This window comes from Lithohypha guttulata, assembly GCF_036872675.1.
Source record: "Lithohypha guttulata strain CCFEE 5908 chromosome Unknown scaffold_4, whole genome shotgun sequence".
NCBI classification, from domain to species: domain Eukaryota; kingdom Fungi; phylum Ascomycota; class Eurotiomycetes; order Chaetothyriales; family Trichomeriaceae; genus Lithohypha; species Lithohypha guttulata.
Genome location: NW_027042753.1, coordinates 1,687,839 through 1,698,981, shown reverse-complemented (window position 1 = coordinate 1,698,981; position 11,143 = coordinate 1,687,839). Strand labels below are relative to the sequence as shown.

Genomic DNA, 11,143 nt, shown 5'->3' with positions numbered 1-11,143 from the left:
AAGCGAGAGAATCTGAGCAGTTTGTGTTGTTTAGACTGGAGGCGTTTTGTGATCAATGTTGGAAGCACAATAGCGATGATAGATGGGCCAATATAGATAGCCACATCACAACTCAATCTAATTTCATTACGAGTACTCCTTTGCAGCAGGATCAAGAACATTCGCCCAGAATTCCCTGCTTCGCGAAGGTAGTGCCTTCACCCCACTACCTGTCCATCGTAATTCTCCTTGATCACCTTCTCCAGCTCCTGCGGCTTCAGCCCCGTCACACCATCCTGTATAAATCCATCCTTGAAGACACTACAAAACTCTGGTCAACCTAATCCAAACTTATCCAGTCTCTACATACCTGAAATTAGGCACATTTCTCGCGCCCAGCTCCTGCGCAATGTCCTCCGCCTCATCAACGTCGTACTTGTAGAACCTGGCATCAGGATACTTCTTGATGAGGTTGTCGACAGCGGGACGCATGCCCTTGCAGATTGGACAGTTCTTTGTGACGCCTTCCATTACCACGACGCCGTCTGGCATTAGAGCCTGGGTGTATTCTTTGCGGTTTTTGAGAATCTGCATTTGAGACATGGTGGATGCACAGAGCGTTGTTGTTAGAGGGCGTTCTAGAATGTGGAAGTAGCTTGCTGAGTGTAAAGAAACCGAGATTCATAGCGAGACACCAGGGTTTTGATCAATGCGCATATTTATTGCTTCGATTGGAGAACGGTCGAGCGGCATAGTCGACCGACAAAAAGACTGACCGCATATCGGAGCCAGGTAATCCAAGTACAGGCAACTCGCTGACAAGGACTACTACATTTACAACCTCATTATCGTGTGTAATTACAACCACACCGGTGATTGCCAGCCAACATAGGCTTGACCATGAGAAACGAGCACAATACCCATTGTGCTGTGTCTCGCAGGAACAAAGACTGTGGAAATGCCGGACCTCATTCAGAAGGGGGTAATTGGCCTAGATACATAGAGTTGAAGCAGCGACACCTTGAATACATGCTCCAAGTAGCATCGACAGTGAAACCCAGCCTATCAGCAGGCTAAGACAGAGAGCCTGAAACGTCTGCAATTGCTCCTGACTGTGACCTCTTGCCTTGTATTCGTAGTGATAGCTCGCGACCGTTTCCTTACAACCAGACATCTTCGTGACGGCCACTTCCACCAGTTTCCAGTAGCGTAAAGTCGTTCAGAGAAGGAAGTGACAACGACATGTCTTGGATGGCGCATTCAGTGAGGTTCAGCTGTCAACTCCCACCACTGTCTGCTTTCAGTTTTCAAAGAGACGAATCATCCAGTGGATTTCTGCTCTCTGCCTGATGGTGTAGAGTAGGAGCATAAATGCCCACCTTCTCCCCAATATCCGGAGCTCTCATACTTACATTCGCCAACCATACTTTCGTTCGTTCAAAAAAGATCGATCCAACCAAGCGAGTAAGCAGCGGTGGGAACGATGCTCTTTTTTTGTGGAAGTTGAAGAACTTACTGACCAAACAACAGAGATCCTTATTACGAAGATCGGCAGGTCCAACCTACCAGCAAGAAATAGCATCACATTCTCTCAGACTCATTCTTTCCCTAGCGAGGCAGGACCTCAGCCAGCATGAACCGCGATCAGTCAAATCATACATCCAGGAAGGAGTCACACAATCAGTCCACCACAAACCAGATACAGGCACAGCACAAAGATGAGGAGCCACCAGCAGCTGTTGAGGTACAGCGGCATACAGCCAACCCCACTGCTTGCAGCTGCCGCTGGACGACATACACCAAGAAGAATGGAGCGAAAGGTCGTCGATTAAAAACCCCGTGCTATAAGTCTGCTTGCAAGTACAAGTCAGCGTATCCAGTGTTCAACCACAAGCCGGCATCCTGAAATCATAGCAACGAGAGATCAAGCTTGAGGCTCAGCTGCCAGAAGAAACGGACCAGGATACTGTGATCGAAGGTGCAAGGTTCGCGTGAATGGCCATGGGCTGTGGAAAGGAAGTCAAGTTCTGACTGTGGGTGCTTGGGTGAACAATATTTATGCCTGGATGTTCGTAACACTCATTTGACTTCCATATGTCTTACAAAGTATAGACAGTGGTACTAAAATTGTTATTCTCTTGACACTCCACTGCGAGTCTTCTTGATGCTAATCGGCCCGATTGATTCGTGCCTTTGATTTCGAAGATTCTTGTCATTGTGAGGCTGACCCCGTTGAGAACATGCGACCCGCAACTTCTCCTCGAGTCAGAGTATAGAGGATGCTACCTGCAATGACGACAGAGGAAGACGTTGAAAGTGTCACTGATGAACCACATCTTCAGCTGTAGCATTTTGAAGTACTTACCTGTCTTCGGCATAGTTGCCTTGCTCACGACTAGTAGCGCTTCCAGAGATGGATCGCAACCACAAGGCTGTCGAGCCTTGTCGCATGCCTTTTTGACCTTTAAGAAATAACTTCTGCTCACTCTCCTACTTTTGACCAAGGACCTTTCTTAAAGGGATCTGTCCTTCGGCATCATTGTCTCTCCTTATTTTACGATTATCGCATCCTGGTTCATCATCGATCACGCCACGACTTTTACGAATAACGATTTAACGACCTAAGATACCCTGTTTTTGTAGAGGAAACCACATTTTCACGATATTCCGGCGTCGGGTAGTACTTACATATTTGCATACGTTTACTTGTGAAGGCAGGTGTTTGCAAAGTGCAATCGATGAAAAGACGCCTTAAAAGTTGAAACGCTACCTTGATCACTCAGGAACTCACGATCAGCTCGCAGCAAACCAATATGGCATCAGGTAAGGGACCTGGCCGTCCTCTCGCACAACGAGCTGACCAAGCAGATATCGCCCGTGCTATGCCCTTGACTGCTCATGGCCACTCACGACCTGTTACGCATCTTCACTTTTCTCATCTGGTTGACGAGACAGACTCTTACCTAATCTCGGCATGCAAGGACAACAACCCTATGCTACGTGATGGAGTGACTGGAGATTGGATTGGCACGTTCCTTGGACACAAAGGTGCCGTTTGGTCATCGCGACTCTCCACCGATGGTACATTGGCTGCTACTGGCAGCGCCGACTTCACAGCACGAGTGTGGGATCCTCAGACTGGCGAGTGCCTCCACGTCCTCAATCATAACCACATTGTCAAAACTGTTGCGTTTCCAATCCAAAACAAACCTCAATTTCTTGCGACAGGCGGTGTAGAGAAGAAACTTCGCATTTTTGACTTGTCTCATGGCAGTGTGGGGCCATCGCTTGGAGACGGTGAACCTAGAATTCCTTCCAGCAACCTTCAAGGAATGGAAGTTGGTGTTGGCGTACACACAGCTCCAATCAAGTCAGTCGTCTGGAACGTCGACTACAACATCCTTACGACTGCTGCTGAAGACAAGACAATACGTTGGTGGGACCTTCGAGCTCAGCGAATGATATACAGCTTTACGACAGATCGCGACATCATGTCCTGCGAGCTCAGTACCAACCAGGCAGGTGATAATGGCGGTGTAGTACTCAGTGCAGCTACTGGCAGTACTTGCTACTTCTTCGATGCGTATCGACCTGGCGAGCTGATGAAGAGTGTGAAGTTCGATTATGAGGTTGCCAGTGTTGCCATCAATCCAGTCGCTGGTCGTTTCGTGACTGGAGGTCACAAAGATTTCTGGTTGCGAGTGTACGACTACGAGACTGAGCGGGAGTTGGACATACAGAAGGGCCATCATGGTCCGGTGTGGACAATGGCATTTGCACCTGATGGCAAAGTGCTTGCGACAGGAAGTGAGGATGGTACCGTGAAGCTGTGGAAGCACTGTCAAGGACCACACGGATTGTGGCCTTGAGCTGTGTCCACATGCTGATCACGGTCGAAGGGTTTGATCTCAGACACGATGCATACTAAGACATGGTTTCGAGATGCCATGCTACATATAGTGCTTCATATCGGCCTACCGGTAGACCAATCTTTCTCCTGCCGCTTCGCAATAACCTCTTTTTTGTTGCGTGTTCACTGCTATCCAAGCATTATGCAGGTCCCAGGGTCTAGTGCGAACTTTGCCCGGGACCCTTGGACCCCGTCCGAGTCTGGGGCACGCCAATTCCAGATCAGGATTAGTTTCTGAAACCGAGCCACGGGCCTGTAAAGTAGCGGTGGGCTGAGGTCCAAAAATTATGGGAGGAAATGCTGATTGAGTGAACAGCTTAGCACATACAATATGACCTAAAGAAGAGAGCAACAGGGAACATATCATCCTTTGAGCCGGCGACAACGTACAACACGTCCACTCGTTATATCTACACAGCATCAACAAGCTGCGCTGCTGTCAACCAAGCCAACGACAAACCCACTTTCTCCTAGTCTGGCATCGAACAGTCTACGCATGTCCTGAACAACCCACCCAGGAAAATGGCTACACACTCCGAGAGCCGGTCAACCGATCGGGAGAACCTGTCGGTTGCACAAGTCATACCACATCGGCAACATAATGAGTCCCCCTCGCAGAAGACGGCTATGCCTAGATGGCCCAGATGGCGACCCAAAGGCTCAGAAACAAGCAGTGTCGCTCGCGCCTGCAGGTGGGTGGTGGACCGCCAGATCAGTACGTTGCCCAAACATAGCCTGAATTTCTGCTGACCATATCAGGTATCTCCTTGAATTTCGTCGGCTTACTCTGCTTCGCACACATGTTCTTTCCTCAAACACAGCATCACACTCAAAAGTTCTTCCGAATTTCCTATTTGAACGAGTCGACGGGAAAATATGCTCTGGGCTGGGATGACATATTTTTCGTCTTCTACTGGATCATTGTCTTCACGGGGCTGAGGTGCATAAGCATGGACTATATACTGAGCCCGCTTGCTGAAGCATGTGGGATACGAAAGAAGAAGGCCAAGGTGCGCTTTGCAGAGCAAGCCTGGATCTTGATATACCCTGCCTTTACCTGGACCACAGGGATGTACATCTACTATCATTCGGATTACTGGTTGAATCTCAGAGCTTTATGGCGTGACTGGCCAGTCCGTGAGATGGATGGCTTGACCAAGTGGTACTATCTTGTTCAATTCGCATTTTGGTTGCAACAGATCGTGGTCGTGAATATTGAAGAGCGCAGGAAGGATCATTGGCAGATGTTCTCACACCACGTTGTGACCTGCGCCCTCATATTCTGCTCTTATGGGTACCACCAGAGCAAGGTCGGCAACCTCATACTGTGCCTGATGGATCTGGTTGACATCATCCTCCCTGCAGCCAAGCTTTTGAAGTATCTACGTTTTCAAACGACGTGCGACATCATGTTTGGTATCTTCATGGTATCCTGGTTCATCACCAGGCACATTCTGTACGTGTGGGTCTGCTGGTCGATATACGCTCACATCCCTGAAGAGATTCAATATGGATGCTATAAAGGCAGCACACAAGACCTACAAGGCCCGTTTCCAACACCTAATAACTGGGTGCATCTCACCTGGCCGTTTAGAGACCCAGTGGGCTTAGTATGCTGGAACAACAACATCAAATGGGGATTTCTGGGCATGCTACTAGCTCTGCAGGTGATCCTATGTATGTGGTTCATCATGATTGTCAGGGTCGCTTACAAGGTGGTCACTGGACAGGGAGCCGATGATTCGCGTTCGGATGTTGAAGATGAGGACGACGAGGAAGAAGAAGAGGAGGAAGGCCTTGTCTCGAAGCGCAATCTGATGGACAAAGTGAACACTTGCATTGACCCAAAGCCATTTGTGGACACAGCTGCTCTTCAACGCAGTGGGCGTCCCCATACACCTTTACACAAGTCCTCAAGGCGAAAAGATGGCAGTGGACACTCGAGTGGTATCAACGTGTTAGGTAGCAGTTCGGACAGGAAAGAGTTGCTCGGGAGAATTGGTTGCGAAAAGCCTACGAATTGATTGTGCACAAGTCAATAAGATTGTTGATACTCATCATTAGCGGAGCCTGAATGAAATTTGGTAGTAAACGTCCTTGCTGCTGGCAGACTAGGAGATTGACGATTTAAATAACTAGAACGTGGCATGTTGAGACTCTATTCTGACAGCGGTCGATTAACACCGATCTGTCTCAATCGACTGGGATCATTGCTGCAGCCGGAATGTGAGCGCGTCTGGACAGAATTTTGGCGTGTTTGCGCGTACTGGTATGACGGAATTGTTCGTCGCTGCGCTCGCTCCCTTTGTACTTCAGACAATCAGGCAGGTCCATACCACTCCTTCTTAAGCTCTTCGCATTTGAGGTATACCACAGGACCTGCTTGTAACCTCTTTTCCCGATTTCTGTCGCCCAATCAACAAGTAGAAGACCGTCCAAAATGAGTACAGACTGGGACAAGTTCAAGGTCACGGAACTGAAGGAGGAATGTAAAAGTCGCAAGATTTCGATCACAGGCCTCAAACTTAAGCAACAATTCGTTGAAAAATTAGTCGAACACGAGGAGGAGAACTCGGAAGCTCAACCGAACGAGCACGACCAGCCACAAGACGGCGACGTAGACCCTAACACAACAACACAAACTCAACCTGAACAACCTACAAATGGAGAGGGCGACACTGTCGAAGAGAGGACGAATGGAGCAATTGGGGAGCTGAGTAGGAATGGGTCTAGGTCCGCGACGCCAGCTACGGAAGTCCAGGATGAACAAGACAATGTCCAGGTGCAGCGATCGATATCGACAGGTGAACAGACCGATCAGGCAGAGCAAGCAGGGAACGATGTGCCTGCTACAGAAGACGTTGTGATGACAGCCGAAGTGGACGAGAACTTGCCGCGAGACCGACCCGCCGCGTTGCAGGCTGAGGATGCTCAAGCTATCGAAGCCGAATCCGAGGCCCAGCCCGACGATAATTTGCCCGTCGCAGAGACGGAGAAGGAGGCAGAAGAAATCAAAAAGCATAGTGTCTTTGTGCCACAGAATGAGCAGCTGCAGACAGCAGAAGAAGATGACACGAACAATGTCCAGCCGCTGAAGAAATCACAACACAGTGCAGACCACAAAGACGAGCAATCAATATTACAACCCTCATCAGAGGCCAAGACCACAGAGATTGTTGACAGCAAGATGTTGGAGAACGAGCCTTCCCTGTCAAGCTCTTCCCAGGCAGAAGAGTCTCGAAAGCGTAAGAGAAGGAGTCTGACACCACCACCCAATCCTGAAGAGGTTGCGAAGAAAGTGAAGCTAAGTGATGGAGAAGCTGTTCCAACAAGACGAGCCTCAAGATCCCCCTCCTCTACACCACAATCCTCAAAGATCAGGTCTTCCGATACTCGAAACGAAATGGGGAAAACTTCTTCGGCGGATGCGCAAGAGGCAGAAACAGAGGTACACTCGCGAGGTCGAGAGGGATCACCATTAATTGATGAGGATAGCACAGTCCAGCCAGCAATGCATCTTGCTACCCGATCACTATACATGAAGAACTTCAAACGCCCCTACCCAATTGCTGATTTGAAACCACATATCGAGGAGATTGCTCGTGGCTCGCCAAACTCCACGTCGACTGAGAGTCCAATTCAGCTCTTCCACCTTAATAATCTCAGATCTCAAACCTTTGTTAGATTCTCCAGCATCTCCGTAGCCAGTCGAGTCAGATCAGTGATGCACGGAAAGAAATTTCCCGATGATGACCATCCTAGGGAGCCCATCTGGGTCGACTTTGTGCCAGACGAGAAAGTCGAGCAGTGGATTGAGATGGAAACGGGTGGAAGTCGCGAACGAGGAAGGAACAGCAGTATTAAAATGGAAGTTGTGTACAATCGAAATGAAGATGGCAGTGTCGAGGCTGTGTTTGAGGGAACAAACTCACACACGAGCTTTAGCCAGAATAGTGGTAAGAAGGAGTCGATCAACCAAAGACAAGCATCGTATTCGACTGCTTCGCCACGTTCGTCAGCTGTTGCATCTGGCATACATCCTGACCGAGCCGCAATGGTACCTCGATCACCTGACGACCATCGACGGGCCTCAATGCGAGAACCTCTATCACCGCATGGAGCACGAAAACCCTCAGATAGGGGAATCGGATTTGCTGGATTGGACGACATCTTTAGCTCTACGACTACAAAACCTAAGCTATACTACAAGCTTCCTTCTCCGAAGGTTGTTGACGCGCGACTCGACAGGTTTGCAGACTTATATAGCGACAGAGGTGTCTCAGGAGCTCCAGGTATGAAGCGATATACTTTCGAGAAAGCTGGCGAGAAGGAAATATGGGTAGACAATGGGCCAGAATTTGGGCACGGTAAACGTGGTCAGGATCGGCTGCTAGGTGTTAGTGGACGTGGTAGAGGTGGATATAGAGGTGGTAGGGGTGCTCCCAGAGGCGGTTTCGCTGGAAGGGAGAGAGACGTGTATAGAGGTGAAGGAAGAAGGTAGCTTGCCAGTACGTAGAACTGGGACGTATGGCCTTTAGTAGGCAGGCTTCCGAAATTCTACCAAAATGAAGCAATTACTACCACAATGGCGACTACGGCTAAGTTTCCTTGTGTGCCTTGACATAGATAGGACGCGTTGAGACATGCCGCGTCGTTCTTACTCCTCTTCCGTCGAGTTCGAGTGAAGAAGGTGTTGCTGACATTGGTTGCTGAGACAGCCATCTTCGTCATTTAATTGAAAGCACAGATCGTCATCCTAAAAGAAGGTAGTCAGATGCAAATCATTACAGAGCGAGGAATTTGGTTAAGCCCATGACTTTAAGCTCTAAACTATTCGGCGAGAATGTCTCGTTAGCAACGACATATTAATCTATGTAAGTTCTGAGATTTTGTTGAGCTTCTCCTTTGAGCTCATGCCTAAGAATTCTCCGACCCCGAACGTATCTCTTTGCCTTCGTTGGTGCTGCCGCTCTTGTGCTCGGCATGTGCCTTGTCGATATCCTCCTTGAACGAGGGCACAATATTCCATAAGAGTGCATACGAGAATACGACTCCAAATGCTGCTGTTGCCAAACTCCAGCTCTTGGCTACCCCGAAATGGTCAACGAGGACCCCGTTGATGAAGGGCAGAAGTCCACCACCAGCGATTGAGCCGATCATCAGAGATTCTCCAGAGGCAGTCCATGTACCCATGCCAGCAGTAGCACCTTCAAAGATCATCGGAAAGGAGGGTGCCTCGAAGAACATGACCAGGCAAATGCAGGCGATTGCCACGATTCCTCGAGCGCCAATACCTGCACCTGTGAATGCAACTGCACCAGCTAGGAACACATTCAGAACAATTCGAGGCCTGAACATATTTTGAACCAGCTTCGAAGCCTTCAGTCCAGGTAGGCTTGGCAGTTCGATTGCTGCAGCGGCAACCAGTCGTCCGAAAAGAAAGAGAATTTGTGCATACATCATACCATTCGCGGCTGTCCTATCGCTGGCACAAGCGTCAACACGCAGGTGCTCCATCAGGAACTGAGCAACGACAACTTGACAACCCAGGTTGAGAAAGTTTGCACCAACACCGAGCCAAAGTCTGAGCTGTCGTCGGCTGCACAGCGGATGCTTCCAGAACATCAGCCGGTTGTGCTCGAGCTGAGGACTTCTCAGAACCTCAGGCTCAACAACCCATTTTGTTCTATAGAACAAGACGGCAAGCAAAACCGCAAAGACGTAAACCGACAGGCCGAGGAACCTGTAGAAGCTGACTACTGAGCTCAGGTCACCAGCCTCTCCCTTGGCTGCCGGTGGGGGCATCAAGCAAGTGCCTGGAACCTCGGGGTCTGGCAGCGGCCGGACTGTGCTCTTGCTCGGGTCGAAGATGACACTGTTGGCGAGCAGAGGCGCTATCACAGTGCCTAGTGCAGCAGCACTCTGCGCCACCAGAATCCGCAAGGTAGAACGTGGTCGTGGTCCGCAGTTGACCACGTAGGCATTTGCACATCTTTCCAGCGTGCTGACTCCCATCCCAACCACAAAGTGCGCGCCACACATGCCACCGAAATTGAGTCGAGCAGCGCCCAGACTCATCAGCTGGTCACCCGTCGCCAGCAGAACCAAACCCACGAATGCCGCGGCACGGTAGCCGAAACGCTTGACAATGGTACCACCAACCAGAAGAGGAACGATCAGGTAAGCAAAGTAATAGCTCATTGCGAGCAGCGCAGCAGAGCCCCTGGAGATGCCGAGAGCTATCTTTACATGGTAGTTCATGATGTCCAGGAGTCCGTACGCCAAACCCCAGGAAAAGAAGAGCAGCGAAAAGAGACCGACGCCCCATACTTCTTGAGTGGGTGTGATCATGGATGGTGGTACGGTCTCATCACCCTGTGCATCAAGGCCTTTTACCCTTGCACTGAGGCTCTTGAGCAGGCTCTTTGCCCGCGGAATGATCCACATTGTGGTTGTCGATGAGGTTGGTGCGATATGAGATTAAGCGAATGTTGAGGTAAGGTGAGGTCAATTGTCTTCACAATGTTCTTGGATATCATACAAAAGTCACATGAAGGTAACCCAGGAAGAAGGCCAAACTGTGTCAAGGCAGAATTGCGAAAGAGAAAAGCTACAACAACAGGTGATCTATAGAGATTAATATACCCTTCTCCTGCCCAACTTCGACGATCTGGTAGACCACCATCAAGCAGTACAAAAGCTAAATACAAGGACCTGCGCGCGATGTGCTCACAACTTACAAGTCGCGGTCCTGATAAATTTATGGTTGACCTATCAGCGGCAGAGAACAGATGGACGTATCATTCTTGGCAGTGCTTGGCACAAAGGCTTATTATGAGCGATACTTGCTCGAAAAAAGAGTTGTAACCGTTGGCACGTGCGTGATAGCAGTGCGGAGGTTTTCAGGTTGTTGGGGAATGCTTGCGTATTTGTGTCAGGAAGAAGAGTTCGTTGGTTCTTCGTCACATGTGCTTTTGATCTGCTATTATTTTGACGGTCATCTTGGCTGGACACCCACAATGAGCCAGAAATCGTCGCTTTAAAGATTGCATGCAGATGATTCCTCAGGTTTGTACATACTGTACAAGCCGTGAGATCAGGTGTACCGTCTGTAGTCGAAAGAGGTAAGGGCCATACTTGTGATGACGAGATTCTGCTCTGCTGGTGTTGTACTTATACTACCATTCCACTCATTATTTCCCACCTAACGCATCAATCACCTTACTTGCTTCCCTCTCGCCTGATCGCACGGCA

At 49.4% G+C, this 11,143-nt stretch overlaps 5 protein-coding genes across 5 annotated transcripts; 3 read left to right on the top strand and 2 right to left on the bottom strand.

Annotated features, from left to right (window-relative positions):
* Nucleotides 1-197: 197 nt before the first annotated feature.
* Nucleotides 198-582, bottom strand: LTR64_005776 (uncharacterized protein; the record flags this gene model as incomplete). The annotated part of the gene is made up of 2 exons (XM_064900114.1): nt 198-300; nt 350-582. The coding sequence occupies 2 exons, from the start codon at nt 580-582 to the stop codon at nt 198-200; spliced, it is 336 nt and encodes a 111-aa protein (XP_064753426.1).
* Nucleotides 583-2,792: 2,210 nt separating this feature from the next.
* On the top strand, nt 2,793-3,848 carry LTR64_005775 (uncharacterized protein; the record flags this gene model as incomplete). The annotated part of the gene is made up of 1 exon (XM_064900113.1): nt 2,793-3,848. The coding sequence occupies one exon, from the start codon at nt 2,793-2,795 to the stop codon at nt 3,846-3,848; it is 1,056 nt and encodes a 351-aa protein (XP_064753425.1).
* Nucleotides 3,849-4,411: 563 nt separating this feature from the next.
* Nucleotides 4,412-5,913, top strand: lag1 (Sphingosine N-acyltransferase lag1; the record flags this gene model as incomplete). The annotated part of the gene is made up of 2 exons (XM_064900112.1): nt 4,412-4,604; nt 4,649-5,913. The coding sequence occupies 2 exons, from the start codon at nt 4,412-4,414 to the stop codon at nt 5,911-5,913; spliced, it is 1,458 nt and encodes a 485-aa protein (XP_064753424.1).
* Nucleotides 5,914-6,329: 416 nt separating this feature from the next.
* Nucleotides 6,330-8,390, top strand: LTR64_005773 (uncharacterized protein; the record flags this gene model as incomplete). The annotated part of the gene is made up of 1 exon (XM_064900111.1): nt 6,330-8,390. One exon carries the CDS (start codon nt 6,330-6,332, stop codon nt 8,388-8,390), a length of 2,061 nt encoding a protein of 686 aa, XP_064753423.1.
* A 416-nt stretch (nt 8,391-8,806) lies between these two features.
* LTR64_005772 (uncharacterized protein) lies at nt 8,807-10,336 on the bottom strand (the record flags this gene model as incomplete). Its single annotated transcript, XM_064900110.1, has 1 exon — nt 8,807-10,336. One exon carries the CDS (start codon nt 10,334-10,336, stop codon nt 8,807-8,809), a length of 1,530 nt encoding a protein of 509 aa, XP_064753422.1.
* Nucleotides 10,337-11,143: the final 807 nt, after the last annotated feature.